General features: G+C 33.9%; 1 protein-coding gene across 11 annotated transcripts in view; it reads left to right on the plus strand.

Moving 5' to 3' along the window:
- The window catches only part of ANKHD1 (ankyrin repeat and KH domain containing 1), a 119,683-nt gene that overhangs the window by 56,838 nt on the left and 39,088 nt on the right, over positions 1–23,757 (plus strand). For 9 of the 11 annotated variants that reach the window (XM_037061937.1, XM_037061905.1, XM_037061948.1 and 6 more), the window contains 5 exons: positions 8,904–8,991; positions 11,141–11,268; positions 11,949–12,092; positions 13,167–13,269; positions 21,061–21,819. In XM_037061937.1, the coding sequence (XP_036917832.1) occupies positions 8,904–8,991; positions 11,141–11,268; positions 11,949–12,092; positions 13,167–13,269; positions 21,061–21,819 (1,222 nt within the window). The remainder of the gene's footprint in view (positions 1–8,903; positions 8,992–11,140; positions 11,269–11,948; positions 12,093–13,166; positions 13,270–21,060; positions 21,820–23,757) is intronic. The other 2 variants (XM_037061919.1, XM_037061928.1) reach the window with 1 other exon arrangement.

Below are 23,757 nucleotides of genomic sequence, written 5' to 3' on the forward strand. Positions count from 1 at the left end.
TAGCATTTTTGCTATATTGTTCATTTTCTAATTTATATAAACTTAACTTTTTTTCATAAAATTATGTTCTATTACCTCATTCTGAAATTGGTTTTTAAGAAGGTGAATACTTGTTCATAGGAAAACATTTCTTTTCTTTTGAAAAAATTTGTGGAATTTGTGCTAAATGGTTTTAAAAGTTAAGCAAAGTTAATATTCATTGTAATCCAGAGAGATTTGTTTAAACTCAGGAGCAGTGCTTAATTTATATAAATTACAAATAAATTGTGATTGGATCACAATTAACTTAGGTCACCTAAAATAAATTTTTCAGTGTCAAGCCACTCTTAATTATAATGCTTATTAAAATATCTTCATTAATGGCTTATTGAATAAGCAGTTATGTTCTGATTTGAAAAAAGAAAATCAATTTATTGTACAAAATATTATGTGAAAATGTGAACTTTTACTAAGTTTTGTGTAATGTAAAACTTTTACTAAGTTTTCAGACTCCTATATAAAATACAAAGCTCAGTGTTAACTTCAGATAAGGTATTTCTTTCTTCCTGGATTTGTTAAAGGTAATGCGATTATAAATCTCTCTCTCTCTGGCTATAAGTCTCAAAACTTGGGATACTTTTTACTATTTTTTTAAATTTAATCTTTATTGTCTTTTTTCCAGTACCATTTAGTCCTCTTTTACACCCCTTCCCTCAGCAGCTATCACACTATTGACCATATCCACGAGTCCTTTTTCCTTTTGCTCAGTCTCTCCACCACTCACCCCACCCTCACTAGTTGTCATCTGCTCTCCATCTATGACTCTGTCTTTGTTTTGCTTGTTAGTTCAGTTTGTTTGCTAGATTCCACATTAGTGAAGTGGTATGGTGTTTGTCTTTCTCTGACTGGCTTATTTCACTTAGCGTAATGTTCTCCAGGTCCATCCCTGCTGTTACAAAAGGTAAACTTTTCTTTTTTTTTCTTTTTTAATTTATTTATTCTTAGAGGGGAATGGAAGGAGAGAAGGAGAGAAACATCAATGTATGGTTGCCTCTCGTGAATCCCCTGCTGGGAACTGGCCTGCAACCCAGGCATGTGCCCTGGGTCCGCGATCATGTGGTTCGCAGGCCTGCGCTCAATCCACTGAGCTACACCAGCCAGGGCAACTTTTCTTCTTTTTTATGGCCAAGTAGTATTCCATTGTATAAATGTTTCATCGTTGTTTTATTCTCTCATCTATTGATGGACACTTGGGCTGCTTCCATATCTTGACAATTAATTATAAATAGTGCTACAATGAACATAGGGGTGCTTATGTCTTTTGAATTAGTGTTTCAGGTTTCTTCTGATATATTTCCAGAAGTGGGATCACTGGGTCAAAAGGTAGATCCATTTTAAATTTTTGGAAGTATCTCCATACTGCTTTCCACAGTGGCTACACCAGGTTGCATTCCCACTAATAGTGCAAAAAGGTTCCCCTTTCTCCGCATCCTCACCAGCACTTGTTATTTGTTGATTTATTGATGGTAGCCATTCTGACAGGTGTGAAATGGTATCTCATTGTGGTTTTAATTTGCATTTCTCTGATGATTAGTGACATTGAGCATCTTTTTACATGTCTATTGCCGTCTGTACATTCTCTTTGGAGAAGTGTCTATTCAGGTCCTTTGCCCATTTTTTAAAAATATTTTATTTATTTATTTTTAGAGAGAGGGGAAGGGAAGGAGAAAGAGTGGAAAAGAAACATCAGTGTGTGGTTGCCTCTCATGTGTTCCCTACTGGGGACCTGGCCTGCAACCCAGGCATGTGCCCTGACTGGGAATCAAAACAGTGACCCTTTGGTTCACAGGCCTGTGCTCAATCCACCGAGCTACACCAGCCAGGGCCCTTTGCCTATTTTTTAATTGGATTGTTTGGGGTTTTTTTTTTTTTGGTATTGAGTTTTGTAAGTACTTTATAAATTTTGATTATTAACTCCTTATCAGCTGTATCAGCAAATATGTTCTTTCATTCTATGGGTTGTCTTTTTATTTAGTTGATAGTTCCCTTTGCCATGCAAAAACTTTTTAGTGTGATGTAGTCCCATTTGTTTATTTTTTTCTTTTGTTTCCCTTGCCTGGGGAGATATATCTGAGAAAAAAATTTCTGTGAGCCATTTCTGAGATTTTGCTGCTTAGGTTTTCTTCTAGGATTTTTATAGTTTTAGATCAAATATTTAAGTGTTCGGTCCATTTTGAAGTTATTCTTATGTGTGGTGTACAAAGTGATCTATTTTCATTTTTCTGCACATATTTGTCCAATTTGCCCAACACCATTTATTGAATAAACTATCTTTAGCCCACTTTATGTGTTTGCTTCCTCTGTTGAATATTAATTGACTGTAACGGTGTGGGTTTATTTCTGGGCTCTCTTTTCTGTTGTGTTGATCTATGTGTCTGTGTTTATGCCAGTACCAGGCTGTTTCCTTATATTATAGTTTGATGTTAGGCAGCGTGATTCCTCCAACTTTGTTCTTCTTTCTCAGAGTCACTGTTGCTATGTGGGGCCTTTGGTGGTTGCATATAAATTTTTGAAATATTTGTTGTAGTTCTGTGAAGTAATGTCATTGGAATCTTGATGGGAATTGCTTGAATCTATAAATTGCTTTGGATAGTAGGGACATTTTAATGATGTTAATTCTTCCTGTACTTGAACGTGGTATGTGGTTTTTTGCTCATTTGTATCTTCTTTTACTTTCTTCAGTGTCTTATAATTCTCTGAGTACAGGTCTTTACACCCTTGGTTAGTTTTATCCCTAGGTGTTTTATCCTATTTTTGTAGCAGTTGTGAGTGGGGTTATTTTCTTAATTTTCCTTTCCGTTAGTTGGTTATTGGCATATAAAAATGCAACTAATTTCTGGATATTAATTTTGTATCCTGTTACTTTGCTGAACTCATTTATCATTTCTACGTTTCTTCATGAAATCTTAGGGGTTCTCCATGTACAGTATCATGTCATCTGCAAATAAAGACAATTTTACTTCTTTCTTTCAAATTTGATTGCCTTTTATTTCTTCTTTTTGTCTGATTGCTGTGGCTAGGACTCCCAGTAAGAGAGGTGAAAGTAGACATCACTGACTGTCTTGTTCCCACTCTTAAGAGGAATGCTCATACTTTTTGCCCTTTGAGTATGATGCTGGCAGTGGGTTTGTCATATATGGCCTTTAGTATGGTTAGGTAATATAAATGTTCCCTTTAATCCCACTTTGCTGAGAGTTTTGATCATAAATGGGTGCTGGATTTTATCAAAAGCTTTTCTGCATCTGTTGATATGATCATATGGTTTTTATCCTTCCTTTTGTTTATGCGATGAATGGCATTTACTAATTTGTGAGTGTTATACTAACCTTGCATTCCCAGAATAAATCCTACTTGATCATGGGGTGTGATCTCTTTGATGCATTGCTCTATTCAGGTTGCTGATATTCTGTTGAGTGTTTTAGCATCTGTATTCATCAAGGATATTGGCTTATAACTTACTTTTTTTTTGTAGTGTCTTTATCTGAAATTAGGATAATGCTGGCCATGTAAAATGAGCTTGGGAGCCTTCTGTCCTCTAGAATTTTATGAAATAGTTTGAGAAGAAGAGGTGTTATCTCTTATTAGAATGTTTGGTAAAATTTACATGTGAAGCCATCTGGTCCCAGACATTTGTTTGTTGGAAGATTTTTTATTGCTGCTTCAATTTCATTAGATACAGTCTGTCTATTCAGGGTCTCTGATTCTTCCTGATTTATTTTTGGAAGATTATATGTTTCTAGGAATTTGCCCATTTCATCCAGGTTGTCCAGTTTGTTGTCATATAATTATTCATAATATTTTCTTACAATCCTTTGTATTTCTTTGGTGTCAGTTGTTATTTCTCCTCTTTCATTTCTGATTTTATTTATTTGGGTCCTTTCTCTTTTTTTCTTGATTAGTCTGGTTAAAGTTTGTCAGTCTTGTTTATCTTTTCAAAGAACCAGCTCTTTGGATTCATTGATCTTTTGTGTTTTTTTTTAAGACTATTTCATTTATTTCTGCTCTGATATTTACTAAGTCTTTTCTTCTACTCTCTTTGAGCTTTGTTTGTTGTTAAATTCCACTAAGTGTGAAGTTAGATTGTTTATTTGAGCTTTTTCTTGTTTTTTTTTTTTTGAGATAGGCTTGTAATGCTGTGAATTTCCCTCTTTGGATTGCTTTCCCAAGTATCCCACAGATTTTGGATTGTTCTCACTTTCATTTGTTTCAAGGTATCTTTTGATTTATTCCTTGATCTTGTTGTTGACCCATTCATTGTTTAATAACATGTTGTTTAGCTCCCATGTCTTTGCGTGTTTTTTAGTGTTCTTCTTGTGATTGATATCTAGTTTCATACCATTGAGGTCAGAGAAGATGCTTGATATGATTTCACACTTCTTAAGTTTATTGAGACTTGTTTTGTGTTCTAATAACATGTGGTCTATCATAGAAAACATTCCATGTACATTTGAGAAGTATGTGTATTCTGCTGCTTTGGGGTGAAATGCTCTGAAAATATCAATTAAATCCATTTGATCTAGTATGTTGTTTAAGGCCGCTGTCTCCTTTTTGATTTTCTGCCCGGAATATCTATCCATTGAAGTCAGTGGAGTGTTAAAATCCCCAGGTATAACTGTATTTCTGTCAATCTCTCCTTTTATGTCCAGAGGCTATGCTAACCTCCTCCTAGGACCAATCTGGAACTACAACAAAATTGTAGAGAATCATCCAGAATAACCAGCTGAACACTGGAGAGAGGCATTATAACCAAGGGCAGACAGAAGAAACCACTTCACCACAGGACTGTGAGGCAGTGCAGAGTAGGTACAAGAGGGCTGGCTAGGCTCTCACAGACAGCCACTGAAGTTCGGGAGGGGATAGTTCGGTGGCTGGGAGTTGCCCCTGGGAAGTGTGGGGTCTAATGAAAGACCCATATATGTGCTGCCTCTAAGAGACCCATCTCAGATCAAAAGATGCACACAGACTAAAAGTAAAGGTTTGGAAAAAGATATTTCATGCAAATGGAAAAGAAAAAGCTGGGGTTAGTACTACTTATATCTGACAAAATAGACTTTAAAACCAAGGCCACAGTAGGAGACAAAGGGCACTTCATAATGATAAAAGGAACAATCCAAAAAGAGGATATAGATTTTAGGACTTCCGCCAAGATAGAGGCATAGGTGGAAACACTGTGCCTTCTCCCACAACCAAGTTTGAATACAACAAAGGTTTGGAGAAACAAAAAGAGGATATAACCCTAGTAAACATTTATGCACCTAACATGGGAGCACCTAAGTATGTAAAGCAAATGTTGATGGAATACTTTTTAAAATGAGGTTTGCAACCCCACTTTTAGAGGTTCAGATTCAGCAGATTTGAAATGGGAGTCTGCATTTTAGCTAATGTCCCAGGAGATTCGGATAACCCCCTCCACATTCCACGTTGCTGGAGTCTATACAGATTATTCTGCATCATTGTAAAGTTTTGTTCTTTTTCCATCTTTGCTTTATGATCAGTCATTTTTCCTTCATCCAAACTGAATAAGCTTGGCTTTTCTTTGTTACTTGTTATAGTGGGAAACTAAGCTAAGCAAAAAACCCTAGAAGAGTGCCTCTTAGTCTCTTTTCCATCTCAATTCTCCCAAGGGGTATGAACCTCATCAGTAACAGTAGATCACTGAAGTAATGAGGAATGTACAGTAGTAGGTTGGAAGAATGTACCCTGCAAGGTAGAATATCAGAATCCTCACAGGGGTGTCCAGCCTGCAGCCCATGGGCCAATGTAGATGAATGTGACCCAACACAAAACCATAAATTTACTTAAAACTCTTTTTTGCTTATCAGTTTTTGTTAGCATTTGTGTATTTAATGTGTGACCCAAGACAACCCTTCTTCCATCATGAAGAAGAAAAATACTGTCTCAAAGGGTAAAATTTTCCATCTGTACTGTCACAACGGGTAAAAATGTCTTCTTTTTTATGGCCAGATAGTATTCCCTTGTGTGAATGTCCCCTGGTTGTTTTATGTACTCATCTGTTAATGGACACTTGGGCTGCTTAGAGAAAATGTTAAACTACACAATAAGTTTGTAACCTTGCAAAATAATTTTCTGTTTTTATGTATATCCTGAAATTTTATTGATCCTGAACGAATATTGGCTGTACTAGTAAATGCAACATTCATAAGTAACATATACAAATTTGATTGCTAGTTTAAAAGGATTTAATGGCCAGATATTTTGGTACAAATACATGTTGTGGAATATGCAGTATTAATTTTAGGACATGAAATATTATAAGTACATTATAAAGTTGTAGCATTGTTTTACCAGCCACTTTCTCAAACATAATCATAGAGTTCAAAACCAAAGGAATGAGCTTTTATAGGGAGGAAAATAAAATTGACAGTTTTCAGACTGCTCATTTCAGAAAGTTCATGAGTGTGTTGAAATTCGAAATTTGTTTTGATCTTGGGACATTGCTTTCTGATTTCTTATCTTTTATCAGGTAATACTTTAAATATACAGAACTAACAATTACCAGTGCCAATACTTTAAAAGTTTATTCTAAAGCAGGACTGTCAAAGTCTTTTGTCTTTGAGATCTAGTTATGTTGATGGATGTAAGGCTTAAGAGAAAAAAAGATAAATTGACATTAGTATTGCCCGCCCAAGCTTTAGTAATAATGTGCATAATGCAGATAATGAAAGTCTTATTCTAAGTTTAGCTATTACTCTTACTTTCCTGATATTAACTTTTCTTTCTCTTATTTACTTAGTATAAAATTAAATCTTCAGAACTTAGTATTATGAGAGGGAAGATTTAAGAGATCAGTTATGTTTAGGTTCCTTCGTGGTGAATAGTAGTCAAGCCCCTCATTTGTTTTATATGTTTCGCTTTATATAATGATAAGCAAAACCGGTTGCAGTTGCTGTTCTCACGGAGCCTACATTTTAATGGCAGAGACATGTTAGCCAAATAGTTACACAAACTAATGTATAATTGGAACTTTTGAGGAGTGGTTCATAGAGCTGTAAATCAATAATAAAAAGAGTGATCTAGGTAAAAAGTTCAGAGGTGTCTTCCTTGAGGATGTAACACTTGACTTGATATGAAGGGTGAAAAAGCGCTAACAGACAAGTACTACTGGGAAGAAACAATAGCTTGCAATGAAAAGGCCCCGAGGCAAGAAGGGAAATAACGAGTTGCTATAAGAGTGATTTATTTCCAGTGTGGTGTTTGTTGTAATGATAATTCAGAAGTAAGTCAGATGAAAAATCGGACAAACAACTTTCTGGGTCTTTCTGAGTAAGATTTGCATGGTGTATATTTTGTTTTGCTTAAAGTAAATTACCAGAATCTTAGATTTACTTACATTGACTATAAATTCAAAATTCATTCTATTGTAAACCAGATTATGTTGGTATTATCTATAGTTATTCTTCCATACCTTAGAGTTAATAAAGGTTGTTGTCTAATCAACATACAGAATAGGGTAAAAACAAGTTTACAGCTGTTCATATGGAAAATAATACAACAATTAATAAATAATAGTATAAGAGTAAACTCCTTCATGTCTTCACAACTGTAAGCCTACTTTTATAAACAAAAGTCAAAGTATAAACTGATTTTTATAAGAGGTTGAAAGATTCGACATCATCAAGATTTTTAAAAATCTCTCTTAGAGTGCAGTTCCCGTCGCTGCAGGCCAGTACAACGTTTCCATTGAGTTGACAGTCTACTCTTATTTCTCATTGTTAGTTTGCCTTAGTTGTAGATCAGATATAGTTGTGTAAACAGATTAAATTGTGTCCTTTTGGCAGAGCACACAATTTTTAAATTGACTGTGTGATACCTAAAGGATTCTCAGTTAGTTAGAATAGAGCTGAAATAAGGCCTGACTTAATCACTGTTCTTTATCAAGTGTTTCTGAGTCAGAAAATAAGACCAGAACAACAGAAATTACTGTGTTTGCATACATAGTGAAAGTGCTAGTTACCATGAAAGTATACTTCTCTTAGTGTCATTTGATAGTAAGATGGTTAGAAGCTGTTTAATTGTTCATTCCTCTTGCTGGAAACTTCCTAGAAAGAATAACAATGTTTATGCTATTATAAAATTGTTTCTTTGGCCTTTGATATTCAAATATTTAATTTCTACCCTAAGAAATATCTGCTCATTGGTATATTTTTTGTTCTCCTTTTTACTTTACTCCTAAAATACCATAGTGTTTTTCTTCAGGGATTGGTTTTGTATCCTATGATAGAGTTCTTATTGGCTTCTGATAGAAGATCAAGGTCTTTTAATAACCTCACAATACTAAGGCTCCTTTCTCACAGTTCACATGAACAGTTAGGAAAACATCTTTTTAATCTTAGGAATAAAAAGAAAAAAAAAGGTCCTGGTTTGTGTGACTCAGGGGATGGAGCACCAGCCAGCGAACCGAAAGGTCATGGGTTTGATTCCATCAGGGCACATGCTTGGGTTGGGGGCCAGGTCCCCAGTAGGGGGCATGTGAGAGATAGCTGGTCAGTGTATCTCTCACACATCGACGTTTCTCTCCCTGTCTTTCTCCCTCTTTTTCTCCTCCCTCCTCCTCTCTCTAAAAATAAATAAATAAATAACGTTTATTTGCAAATGCAATAATTTCTGCTTGGGAATCAAAATAAACCAAAGTGTTATCTTTAATGTTTATTGCTTGGTATGCAAAACTCACCTTAAAAGGTTACACCATGTAGTGTGGACTGAAATTAATCCTATATTTTGGAGGGATGGAGGTAGTTTGTGTAAGTATTAAATCTTCATTATGTCTATGTCATTGGTAATAAGTATTTAAAATAGATGGTTAATGAATTGTTACAGATGGATTATTTTTGTTTCTTTAATAGGAACATGAATCTGAAGGTGGAAGAACACCTTTGATGAAAGCTGCAAGAGCTGGTCATTTGTGCACTGTGCAGTTTCTTATTAGCAAAGGTAAAGAGAGTCCAAGTGATTATTTCCAAGGGAAATGCAGTTTCTAAAGAAAAACCTTAAAACTGTTGCAATTTATATTAAAGCCACTTTGCCTGCAGCATAAGTGCTATATGCTAGTCTTTTGTTGCTCTATTTTATTTAGTAATCCTAGAGTTCCTGAAGTACTTATTGGGATTTTTCTTTTTTAGTTTTGATTTTGAAGTTTTTATCAACCAAGTAGCAGATGGTTATTCCTAAAAGTTGGAAAAGCCACATGTAAATGCCCAGCTATGTTCAGTAGATGGAGTGTTGTTTAGCAGATGATAAGGCAGTTCTGCTGGAAGTGGGGAAGCAGGTAGAATGGAGAAAACCTGCTACTGTTGTTTATGGGACAGTTAAATTAAGTATACAAGGGTATTATTTATTATTACTATATTTATTTATTTATATTTAGGCAAAGAAGTTTAAATGATAGATACATGAAGAGGTAGTTCAATACTGTTTACTATAGAAAAGTAAACCGCTGTTGCCTCCATGTTAGGTTGAACCATATAAAGTTGTCATTTTGTACATCAAAAATGGTATATAATATCTGCAGTTTCATCTGGTTCAGTCTAACTCAGTATTATATTGTTAGAGGTACTCTGGTATGTGATGAAAAATTCTAGTACAGGGTGGTGAAATGCAAGGAGCATCCACTCAAGTGACATCATACTATTAAAATTAAAATTTTATATCTGTTACCGTAAAATTCTGGCATTTTGTACCGTTAAGAATGCAGTGTAATATTTTATCATTTTAAATATAAAATACTTTTAATTGGATAAAACAAGGTTTATTTTCTTCATATCACATTTCTGCTACCAAGGAAGGCCTATCTTTACATAGTATTATACTCTGTAAAAATTATTTACCTAACCACATAGAAGTAATAAACAGATGGATAACCTTTGAAGTTCTCTCATGCTCCTTTTCACACACAACAACTATCCCACTAAGCATATAATAAGGCTCATCAGGAGTAGGAACACATTGATTGTGGCCTTTTTAGGAGGTAGTAACTGCTAAACAGCCCTGCCATCTAAATTCATTAAAAACTTTAAAAATAATCTCATGTCACCAATGTAAAGATGTTCATTGATATGCCTTGCCTTCCCCAAGCATGAGGTTCAGCTGGATATTTCTGAAAATTAAATAAATTAATAATAATTTCACCCATGGGGTTATTTTTCTCTTAATAACATAAATTTAGAATTAAGGAAGAAGGAAGAATGAATATTGCTATAGTCTCAACTATTTAATTTAGCCCTTCAAGGTCTGTAAAAGGTAGTTGAACTAAAAACCAGTACTTTTTTCTATGGGCCAAACACAGTTTTTCAAAAAGAGGCTAAGAAAAATTTTGTGTTTAGGTTCGCTTTTAGGTCATATCGTACAAAGCTATTGAGCACCTTAGTAAGTAGCCTTTTAGATAACGTGTTTGGATAATCTTGTCTTCTCTTCATATCCAGATCCCTCTGACTCATAAAATACACAATATGAAGAATTACATTTCTCCTAAATATGGTTTTTAAAAAAATCTGTTTTTTCTACTTTGAGACCTGACTATATTGCCGCGTTCTAGAAATAGGTCAAAAATGTCTTTGAGCCATTTTGAAAGTTACATGCAATGCTATTATTTGATGCTTATGTTAACCTATATATACTTATTAATCTTAGTCTTCTAGACTTTCCATTTTAAAAGTGGTATTGAATGAATGAGCTACAACTATGTGCAGCAATGTGAATGAATCTTACAAATAATATATTGAGCAAGAGAAGCCAGACACAAGCAAAAGAGTATATTGTATAACTTCATTCAGATGAAGTTCAAAAACTAAAATCAGTTTGGAAATCAGGATAGTAGTTACTGTCGGAGGGCCACTGACTGCAAAGGGCCACATGGTGGGACTTTTGGTGTGTGGATAATGTTCTGATGACATTATCACACACACTTTTGGTGCTGATGACACAGGTATGTTCACTTTGTGAAAAATTTTTGAAGTATGCAATAATGATTTATGTGTTTTTTTGTATCTGTATTATAGTTCAAAAAAGATCTTTACAATGGTATTGTCTGTGAACTGGCTTGATTCCAACTTTTGCTAAGATTGCTTCTTTTTTCTCTTTGAAGGTGCCAATGTGAATAGGGCTACAGCCAATAATGACCACACGGTGGTGTCTCTGGCATGTGCAGGAGGCCACCTGGCAGTTGTTGAACTACTCCTGGCTCATGGGGCTGACCCTACGCATCGACTCAAGGTATTCTACTTTAAAATAAGTGAATAAATAAATAATATATGTACATTACTATTAAAGTATGTTAAGAAAGAACCTCTTAATTATTCTTAAATTTTACAGTTCTTGTTCTGGGTAATAGGCACAGTTGTGAATTTGACCAGTTGCAAGTTCCGTTTATGTAGACATCTTTGCTTCATTTTATCATGCAGAATTGTCTTAATTCCAAATTGCTGTTTTGTTGTATATGGCATATTCTTTTTCACTATTACCCCCGAATTTCTCTCCATAATGTAGGTTTTAATTTATAGTTATTTCCAAAGTACCCGAAGTCTTTTCAATCTTGGTATTTATAATATTTTGAATATGTGCTACGATAGCTGAAGAAGTTAATATACTTTTTCTAAATATTTTTTCCTGGATTTCATGCCCTATTCTTTTGCATTTCTATCTTTCTGTTTTAGTAACTTTTTGATTCTATTTTTAGAATCTAGTTCCTCCCCAAACACATTCTTCAGGCCAAAGGCTTTAATTAAATATGTGTCTTCTAATACGATATATGTTTGTCTGATTTCTTAGGGTTAATATTCATTACTGTTTAAATGAGTTTTGATTTTATATAAGTTGCTAAGAAACTCAAATACGTATAGTAAACATATAAGAAGAAATTTACAGATATTAATTATGGTGTCAATTTTTCTCAGGATGGCTCAACAATGCTCATTGAAGCTGCAAAAGGGGGCCATACTAATGTTGTTTCTTATCTGTTGGATTATCCAAACAACATTCTGTCAGTTCCTGCTGCAGATGTATCTCTGCTCACTCCACCTTCCCAAGATCAATCTCAGGTAAAGTAAAACAGAGCTTTGTAAATATAACTGTTCTTGCAAATTGGGAATTTTTGTTTAAAATGTGTTTTTAGTAAAATTGTTTTGTTCTCTTTTCTACTACATACTGAAATAAACATGATCAGAAATTGGCTAAGGTTTATTTTCTTTGTGGAAATTATCTTATTTACTAAAAATAGTTTTTTTAGAAAAAATAATACCAAATACAAATATAAATATTGCAAGTTGTCATCTTACTACAACTAGTTTTTTAGGGTTTTTTTAACTTTTTATTTATTGACTTAGAAGAGAGAGAGTGATAGAGAAACATTGATTTGTTGTTCTGCTTATTTATGCATCCATTTGTTCATTCTGTGTGTTCCCTGACCAGGAATCAAACCTGCAACCTTGGCGTATCAGGACAATGCTCTGAGCAACTGAGCTACCCAGACAGGGCTAGGATGGTTTGTTTTTTAATGAATGCATTAAGCATAATTTTGAACCAAGAAAAAGGTTTTCCCTTAATACCTTCCAAGACACTGTAATTTATCCTAGAGATTACTTTGTCAACCAGCAAAGTATAGTTAACCAGGACATATGCCTCAAAAGTTCACTAAGTTATTTTTTAAACCTACCTAAAAATATGGAGAGAATATTGATAATATACTAAACATATAGAGTTCAGTAATATCATAAGTTCTTGTCTATAAAATTATCCTGAGCCTGCTAATATACTCCAATTCAGGAGATTACATGGAATTTTTTTCTTTTGACCCATGTGGAATTTGAACAAGGGTAAATTGGACAGTGAATATGTGACTTGTACTCAGCTATAATTGGAGTTAGCAAGGCTTTCTTCTTAGCAAGAAAGTATTATTAATTTCATTTAGCTTAAATCATTCACTACTTATAGATTGCCTGAGTTTGACCAGTCAGTATTCTCAGAAATTACTCCTTAGTGAAGGATTTTTTTTTTTAAGAAACAAAAAAGTTAATTTGGTGGTTTGAAGAAAATCTAAAACAGGATCTCTGTTTAATCTGTGAGCCTCTGTTTTATTCTTGGTCTGAGATTATTTTTTCTGAGTTGACTTTTAGGTTCCACGTGTACCGGTGCACACACTCGCCATGGTTGTACCTCCCCAGGAGCCTGACAGAACTTCACAGGAGAACTCCCCTGCCCTTTTAGGAGTACAAAAAGGTTAGTTTAAAATGTATTTTTCTTAAATTGGGTATTTATTATCTAATTAGTGAATACATAATCCTATGATTAATTGAGGTGGGTCATTCTGAAAATGCTGATAGTTCTTACATACTGTTGAAAATAGAAAAGACATTAAATACTAGGAAAAGTGACTTCTTATTTTCCTGTTAACATACTGTTAGGCGTACTTTTTTATTTAGCGCAGGTGAAAATACTGAAGAAGCAAACCAAGTTATTGATTAAAGTAGTGAAAATTCATCAGACATTAATTTCTCATTTGACAATTCTTTAGCTAAATAGTAGTATAATACGAAGAATAAAAATTTATTGTTGTCTAATTAAGTCTTAGTAACACCGATTCAATTCATTGAGTGAAAAGTTTAAAAATTCCTAAATTTAGTTTCTTTCACATAATGCAGAACATAGTGGATTAAATCTGTCAGTATGTGAACCCACACAAATAACTATCAAAAAGTATATAAATAACATCCAAGTGCGTATTAAGGAGTGTACACTATTTAAAGGACTCAAATTTATAAGCTCTAATATTTTTTTCTCTTTTCACTGTAGATATAAAAAGTGCCTCACTTGATCATTATGTATAGTTATGTCTGAGTTCTCTGAAACAAGAAAATAGGTACTTTGTAAACTACATGAGAACAAATTTGTGAGCAGATTTCATTCAGTATGTAATATTCAAGTCCTACATTTTTGAAATCACAATGAAGTGTGTTAGTATGTATCTTTAACACTGTGCTTTAAGAAAAGTTGGTTAGGGCTAATTTTTACAGCAGCAAACAGAAGCTTCTTTGAAATTGTGTCAATTTTAGTGATTTAGAGTATTGAGGGCATTCATGAAGGATTACTTCATTTCTAAACTATTAATTTCAGAGATAAAATGTCTGTAGTTTCTCTGACTTATGCTAATTCTAGCAGCTTTCCATTGGGTACATAGCTATTCCAGCTTTTCAGAAAATGAGGGCTGCCATTTGTAATCTTAAATAAAAAGCAAATTAAGCATGTACTTGTTAAGGAATCTAAGCATCATTACTGACAGTTTTTAGGAAAATATTGAAGTTTAAATGCCTTTGTTTCTGTTGTTTCTTGTTTGGATGAACCTGTAGAGGACTGTCCTAACTTTAGCTAGGGAAATTTAATACTAAATAAGAAATCTTTTAAAATATATATTATTAACATGGGCCACAAAATAGCCAAGAAACAAGTTAGGAAAGACATGAAATATGTGTAGGGTGGAAGTAAAACATTTTAAATTTAAATTTAATATGTAAGTAAACTGAAATTTTGGGGTAGTGATTTTTTTAATTGATAAGTGAGTAATCATTTTTGCATATTGAGATACCTTTTTATATAGAGTATCTACTTATCTTCTTCACTTTGATGTTTTATTACTTAATAATATAAAAATGGACTACCTTTTAAGGCATCTTAAATTTTAAAAAATTATTAGGGAAGGAAAAAGGTCAACACTCAACATAGACACTTGGGCACTTGCTGTTGCCAGCTGCCAAGTGGTTGCCAACCTAATATTTATTTATGCAGGATCAAACTGTGATAATGCATTGTGCTAAAATGTAGTGTTAGGATAACTCAGGTGCATCTTAGAATGTTATATCAGTATGAATTTGGAAAAATCAGTTGATATAAAAGTACATGCTGAATCTACAGGATAGAAAAACCTAAATTAAATTATTAAAGATATGTTATTATATTTTTCTCCTAAAGGTGGCTTTTTCTCTAAAACTTCTCATTTGTGTCTCTAGAGAAGTTCCTTGGAGTAATGAAATGATGCTTGACCCTTTTGTTTCTCCTAAGACTGTGTGTTACATCAGTGTTGCATACGTGATTAGGGATAAAGGAAGGATTCTTATTCTCTAAGACTCTTATTTTCCTCTTCTAGCAACCATCTTTTCAAGTTCCTACAACATTTTACTCCTGTGTGTTGTAAATAAATCTTATTAAACTTGTATCCTTTTAAAATATATTCATGCCCTTAGATCTTACCCTGGTGTTTTCTCTATATCCTGTTTACCTAGTCTTTTCTTTTTGACCCATGTGCACCATTTGTCTAGGCTCCATCCATCCTGACCCATGGTCTCCTCATTTAGGCAACTAATCTCACATATCTGTTGTCGATTTTCAAGGATTTGCGATTCTAGGTAGTATCTGACCGAGCTCAGAATCACCTCTATAAACAAAATGTGAAACTAGGTGAGAGTGATAAGCTCAGTTCTCTGGCATTATTTAGCTTTATTACATATAGTTATGAATATTCAGATGGGAAAGATTATATAAGTAATATCAACCCTTTGTCTTTCAAAGTCAATTTTTTAAATAAACTTGTTGATTGAAGCCATTCATTATATCTAACTTGTTGTAACTGGTTCTACAGAGATTCTAAAAGAGAGGACTCAATTATCCTATGCAGGTTTGCAGTTTAGAATTCTCTGTTACAAAAGCATGTAATTGACATGAGGATGAAACAAAACCTACATCTTCTGTGTGCACCTCAAGTCCTCTTGAGGAGTAATTTCTTTGCTCTGAACTCCTACAGCACTTCATTGGATCTTCCTTCTGGCTCTGGTCACTCCTACACCACCCGTCCCCTGTGGACCGCAGGCAAAGAAGGTTGAGTCAATCATGCTCAGTTCCTGCTGCTTTGACATGGTGGCTCCTCTCGTGTTTTACTTACTCCCTCTTATTCTTCTTCACATTCATTCTGTTTTGTTGGATATGCAGATTCTTTCGTTCTTACAAATTCTTTTTACTACTTTATAGGTATTTTTAATTTATGTAAATGGTATTGTGCTGTCACCCCATGTTGTTTTCCCTTTTTTCACTCAACATCGTTTTTAAGATCTAGTTGCGTGTCTACTTCTGTGGACTGTTCCTGACCGCAGCAGTTCTGCACCCTGTATGTCCTCCAGTTTCTACCTGTCCTTTCTCTCAGTGGTGTGCACCCAGCTGCCTCTCACTTCTCACCACAAATGATGCTGTGATGAAAATCCTAGTTCACTCCCTTTTATGGATCTGTGTGAGAATTTCTTTGGGATAAACTCAGGAGTAGAATTGCCTGTCATAGGAATGTATAATGTTTATCCCATAGCACTATTATACAAATTCGCTCTCTAGAATGGCTCCAGAACAGGTTACACTTCCACCAGCAATGCATAGGGTTCCTCTGTACCCCCATTTCCATGCCTGCCAATCTTTGGATTTATCCTTATATTTGGACTTGTACATTTTTTAGCTCCTCTTTTAGACTGTAAGCTCCACATGGGCAGGGTTTATATTGTTTATTTTTATATGGTCCACTACACCTCGTTTGTAATAGATGTTCCAGTATTTGTTGAATAAACTAACGCCAGGCTAAGAATATAGATTACTCTGAAGACAAAAGAAAATTATTAAGAATTTTTAAGAATGGAGACATTGTGATTAAAGAAAATGTTTTTTAAAAATTAATTAAAAAATCGTATTCTAGAATGATGGGGGAAAGATTGAAAACAGAAATGTAAATGTAAAGTAAGTATTAAATTAACATGCTGCTTTATATCCCAGAGTGAATAGGTAACATGAAAATTTCTCATGCTTTTATATCAAATCATTAAAGGTATATGGAAAAAAATATTTGTACAGTGAATTAAATTGAGTATTCTTATGGAAATTTTACTACTGATATTCTCTAGTAGATTTCCATTATGTAATCATGCTTACATGGATTACATATGCCCAAATTTAATGATGTCTTTTAACTTATAACTGCTTATATTAAAAGACAGAATGTTGAATTAATCTCTTAGCTTATAACAGTGTCTTTGGAAACTCTTGGTTAACCTTACTGTGTTAAAGATGTATAGCATGCTCTATTACTGTGGGAAGTCTTGAGCCCAATATTTAGACATAAAGGGAAAAAATGAGTCAATTCTAGGCCAATGGCTTTCATTTTTTACTATGAACACAGTAAGAATATTGAAACCCAGAATATAATATACATCTACTTATCCAAACACGAGTTCCATTAGATAATAGATACTGTGCTACATTTTATGTGCTGTGTTATTTTCTGTACTACTTCATTAACCTTTTTTTCTCTCTATTGAAGACCCAGTTGGGAATGCTGTTTAAAAAAAAGCATTCTTTAAAAAAAATTATTCTAGTAAGGTACTATGTAGTGATATAAGACAGCAAAGAGATCACAGATCAAAGTTTATATTTGATTAGACAAAACCAAAGAAAATATGAAACCAAATCTAGATCCATCTGTGTATCACACATTCTGTCCTTTGGCCATTATTTTTTTATTGCACAATATATTATTATTTTAGACATAAAGTGATTGGTAGAATTAACTCGTTTCAGTAGTAAACCAAATGTTTGGCGAGTACATGTTTGCTTCATTCCCTCACTGCCCATAAAAAATTAAAGGCCACATTCTAAGCTGTCTATATCATGGTTTTCTATTACATTTTTTTCTACTTTTATTAATGGAGGAAAAGTAAAAGATCAGAAAGCAGGATAGAAACCTAACCTAAAAGATGAGTTGGTGACTTTTCCTGAATTCCTAGAAAGTACTTTACAATGTTATTAAGTGTTACCAGTCAACATACTTATTTTTTTATGTGTGACAGCGCGGGGTGTTGGAAGGAGACAGAACTCTTATTTTCTAGATCTTATGTATTATTATCTTCCTACAAATTGAAAATTTGTTTCTGAAAGGACACTCATCACATTCTCTACTTTTCCCCAAAATTGAAAGTGTTGTTTCTATGAATGATTAAGTTACACTTTTTATTTTTTGCCAACCTGCTTTACTCTTAATGCTGTTATAGCTTGTATTAGTGCTTTGATGTGTATCCAGGCAATCCCACTGGCTCCGTGGTCACAGGTCCTCAGGCATTAACTCTTTGGGGAAGAACTGCTTTCTGTTCATTACGCTCACCATCCTTTGTTTTTACTGCTACATATATTCTAGGCTTATAGCTTCTATATTTGGTTAACTTGCTTTTGATATCTTACATTATAAACTTCTTACATCTCATTTGTTAACAAGAAAGGGCCCATTCCTATCTGTTACTGTCCTCAAAATTCTAGTCTTATTTTGGATCATCTTATTATTTGTAAGATTTTCAGTTTGTAAACACCTGAATATGTTCATATAATTACTAACATATAATTATATGTTCATATGATTACCTTAGTATTGTACTCTTACATGGATTTTCTTAATCTTACATACAAATTATATAGCAACTATATAAGGCTGTTTTAAAATTAATAAAAGTTTAAAGGAGCATTTAGTCTTTGCAGAATTTCTAAATTTAGTCTGCTGATGTCCTTGAATTTATCACAGAACTGAAAATTTCCTGGCTGGCCTAGCAGATTTGTATAATTGCTATTTGTGCTGGCTGACCTCTCTTTTCTTATCTATTGATTGCCATTAGGTACTTTGAACAAATAAATCCGAACCATGGACTCCTATATAAGCTTATGGAAATATTTATAAAATTATCTCACAAATCTAAAGGCTTTTGCTCTGAAAGGATAAAGTCTTTCCCTACCACTTTGCTCAGAGAGGAATATAAAATTTGAATAGAGACAATACTTTTTTGCTGAAGTTTGCTCTTAAAGAATAACAAAGTCTCTTAAAGTGGTGGCAGTGATTTTGGAACTGTGGTCTTCTGACTTTGTTGAAGACAGTTTCTTGTGGAAAAACTGTTAAACTTTTTCAGTAATAAAATGTGTTGCAGGTATTTAAGATGGCTGCAGTTTTAAGATCTCCTGTTCTAGAAAAAAAGCAGTTGAATGTCTAATACTATTCTTCAGTGGTTTTGTCACCCTCTTGCAATTCAGTAGGTTTTAACATCTAATGGGGACTTCTTTCTTCTGAACTTGAGAATCATTTTGAATGCATTGAATGATCTGTTTTTTAAATTTTTAACTATGTCATTAATATAGATTGACTACAATCCAAGAGTAGACAACTGTTTTTACCCAATTTTTTAAAAAAGACCTTCATTGTTGTTTAATTAATTTTTTAAGAAGATTTTGTTTATTTGTTTTTAGAGAGAGGGAAAAGGAAGGAGAAAGAGAGGGAGAGAAACATCAGTGTGTGGTTGCCTCTCACATGCCCCCTACTGGGGACCTGGCCCACAACCCAGACATGTTCCCTGACTGGGAATCCAGCTGGCGACCCTTTCTTTAGTTTGCAAGTTGCCACTCAATCCACTGAACCACTCCAGCCAGGGCTTGTTGTTTAATTTAAATGCCATGAAGTTCACTCACTTTAAGTGTACAATGCAATGACTTTTAATAAATGTACAGAGTTGTGCAACCATCACTACCATCTGATTTTAGAATATTTCTTCTTACTCCAAAAGATCTCTCATGCCTTTTGATAATTAGTCTTCATTCTCACCACTAACTCCTGGCAACTACTATTTTCTGTCTCTATAGATTTGATATAAATGAAGTTGCACAATATATGGCCTTTTGTGTCTGTCTTCTTTCACTTTGCATAGTGATTTTCAACCTTTTTCATTTCATGGCACACATAAACAAATTAAAATTCTGTGGTACACCAGAAAAACAACCTTTTTTTGCCAACCTGACAGAAAAAAATAGGTGTAATTTTGATTCATTCACACCAGACAGCTATTGTGTTAGCTGTTGTCATTTTTTTATTTGACAGTCTAAGTGAAAAGAGGTCAGTGCCCCTGACTAAATGATCAGGTATTATGAATATGTTAAAAATCCTTGTGGCATTCTAGTGTGTCACAACACACCTGTTGAACGTCACTGACTTAGCATACTGTTTTCAAAGTTCGTCCTTACTATAGGATATATCAGTAATTTGTTCTTTTTTATTCTGAATATTCCTGATTCTTCCTAAACAAGAAGTTTAAGCCTCGAATTAAAGTGTTTATTATATATATCCTTCACTCTATGTCCAGATGTTCAGATTGTTAATATTGATAATTTTTTGTCATGAGGGTGTAACTTAAGTGTGATTCAAACCTTAACGTAATATACATTTACTTTATTTTAACATACATTTTCAAAATGAATACTCTTACATTGGAAATCTGATTTTCCCCCAGGTAACATTCTTTTTTTTCTCTCATAGACTTTTACATGAAGAGTTTATTTAAACTCAGAAAAATTGTCCTTTTTAATATTAGTGTTTAGGTACAGAAGTGTTAACAACTTAATGGAAAATTTCAGAAGGATATGTCTTGAAAAAACTGATTTCATGGTATATTTTAATATATTAAGAGAAGCATTTTTGGCGATTTGAAAAATACTTTATTTTCATCTACAAGTTATAGTTTCATGTACTAATCTTGCACAATTAATATTGTGCAAAGGACAATTGGGCAGTTAAGCTAACATTAATAGTATCTTAACACTTTTGGTACTGCTTTAGATTTGATGTTCTTTAAAAGTCTAGTTAAATAAACAGAATTTTGAGGTTCTTTCCTCTCAGATTTTCTTTTCTCCCCATCCTGTTTTACAATCCAAAATCCTCCTGTTTTAAAGATTAATATTTTTATTTTAAAAAATCACATTTTTTAATTAGCAACATCCCAGTTTGTACTGTTAAACAGATGAGTATAGTCTTTAATCTACCTACCACTGTGTGAATCTTTGAACATTCATTCTGTAGCATTAGTTTTAAGGGTTTGGGGAGGGAGGTCCATGTGTGTGGGAGGGGGAGCTGATTTTTTTTTTTTAGCATGGCACTTTTTCAAACATTTTTCATGTGCTTAGGTACATCCAAGCAGAAGTCCAGTTCCCTGCAGGTAGCAGATCAGGACGTACTGCCACCTTTTCACCCATACCAGCCTTTGGAGTGCATAGTAGAGGAGACTGAAGGAAAGCTGAATGAACTGGGACAAAGAATTAGTGCTATTGAAAAAGCACAGCTTAAGTCATTGGAGTTAATTCAAGGTGAACCTCTGAACAAAGATAAGATAGAAGAACTTAAAAAGAACAGAGAAGAGCAAGTCCAGAAGAAGAAGAAAATACTGAAAGAGCTGCAGAAAGTGGAAAGGCAGTTGCAGATGAAAACACAGCAGCAATTTACCAAAGAATACTTGGAAACCAAAGGTCAGAAAGACACAGTATCTCTACACCAGCAGTGCTCTCAGAGAGGAGTCTTCCCAGAAGGGGAAGGAGATGGTAGTCTCCTAGAGGATCACTTTTCAGAGTTACCTCAGGTTAACACAATCTTATTTAAAGATAATGATGTTGATGATGAGCAACAGTCTCCACCATCGGCAGAACAAATTGATTTTGTCCCAGTCCAGCCTTTATCATCTCCGCAGTGTAACTTTTCCAGTGACTTAGGTTCTAATGGGACAAATTCTCTTGAACTTCAGAAAGTATCAGGTAATCATCAGATTATAGGACAGCCTCAGATTGCTATTACTGGACATGATCAGGGGCTGTTAGTTCAAGAACCAGATGGACTTATGGTTGCAACTCCAGCCCAGACGCTTACCGACACTCTTGATGACCTGATAGCAGGTGGGTTAAGAAATGTATCTGTGATGATTTTCTTTAATCTGTGTGCTCAACTTCTTTACCTGGCCCTCCAAAAACACCAGCTCTTTTCCATTTTAGAACTATCTTTGTAACATTATTTCTTGAGGTGTTTTGGAAGTGAGTTAGTAACTAAGCTCAACAGCACTAACACACCAAAGTGTGTTTGCCCCTCTTCTGTTTTTTTACTTGCAAAGACAAAGGAATAAAGTTGCCATGGTCTTTTATGTTAGACTTTTGGTATCAAAACCACCCTGTGTTGTGTCTTGGTTAGGAGATCTCAAAGTAGAATTTCTTTGTAGGCTTTAGAGATACTCACGTAAGATTATACATTAAATTTTCCCGCTAGTGATTTTGATGTTTGGAAATCAGAATTCTAAATTAAATTGCTTTTTCTTTAGTTATAATTTTATTAGATCAATTTAAATATTTTTAATTAAAAGGGATGTTCAGAGAAAATTATAAGCATTCCATGTTGATACATTGTGTGTGGGTTATGATATTTAAAGTTATAAATTATTGTCAACTTGATGATGATATGGAAATTGGGATTTTCATATTAACTGTCTTGATGAGAGCACACAGACAGACACACCATACACACACACACACACACACACACACAGAAAGGCCTGGTGACATTAAAGTCTATGTTTCTGGTTTTCTTTCTTTTCCTTTTTTTTTTTGGTGGAATATTACAAATAGATATGAAACGAGGTGCACTTTCCCTTTCATTGTCCTTGCAGCAGTGGGAAAACAGTGCAATTAATCATTTACCTTCCTAAAGATGGCTGGTGAATGTATCACCTCCATGAGAGCCCAGTTCAGAAATGCAGCCAGATGGCTGTTGGCAGTGGATGAAGACCAAGAACTAAGATGTATGTAGCTGGAGTGATATTCAAAGGCAGGCCAGTCCTCTTTCTCTTGATTGCAATATTTTTTTTCTTACTGTTGTCTTTTTCTTCTTGTCATACTCTCCTCCCCTCCTCCCAACCCAAATATGCTATCCCAGTTTCCTTTCTTTTGTGAGCCTTTAGTCTTCCTAATCTTCACTGAATCTTTAAAAATGTGGAATTAAATTACTTAAATCAGGAATTTTATTGGACATGTGTGTGACTTCCAGTGGTTATGGAATTATAATACAGCCTGTGAACTCCTCTAATGTGTAACTAGGCATCACTGTGTAGAGGAGCAGTATCTTAATTTTTTGTAAAGAAAATAAAAATTCTGGGAAATGTCGTAAGGAGTTAGAGTCTTTAATTTGGGTTTTTATATACTTAGCCCATAGCCACTTAACTCAGTAACTTTTTGTCGTTAGCTTTGAGAATTGTTATAAATTATGAATAAACTCTTATAGTTCATTTATAGTTCTGATTTCTAATCCAGATAAAAGCAGATATTGGGGTACAAATTATTTGAATAATAATAAAACTGGTGATCTGGAAGTAATTTTTAAGACATAAGGTTCTATACATAGCATTATAGTGCTCCTAGTTAAATACTCAGTCATGAAATCCACATTACTGATTGATCTAATTTTGTTGTGACTCAGGATCTGTTTTTTGTGTTTGTTTTTTTTAAGAGTGTATAAACAGCTCTAAAGGTAACTTGTAGATAAGAACTTTATGGTAGTGTAATAGATGGCTGGATGGTTCTTTTAGGGGAGGTCAAATTTTATTTCACTGAAGTATTTGTTAAATTGTTATGGTCTTTTACAAAGTTAACATGAAACTTCAAAAAGCTGATATAGAGAACATCTTATAATTATATATAGTAATATAAACTAATAAAAGGTAATTTCTGTTAGACTTTAATATCTAGTGATAGTTGACTTACCATATTACACAGTATTCTTTTATTAATAAGCCTTAATTTTTAAATCAGCCAATAAATATACAAATTCCGTTCATACAAAAAATTTCC

This window comes from Sturnira hondurensis, unplaced genomic scaffold (assembly GCF_014824575.4).
Source record: "Sturnira hondurensis isolate 20B ecotype Veracruz unplaced genomic scaffold, ASM1482457v3 Scaffold0001120, whole genome shotgun sequence".
Taxonomy (NCBI): Eukaryota; Metazoa; Chordata; class Mammalia; order Chiroptera; family Phyllostomidae; genus Sturnira; species Sturnira hondurensis.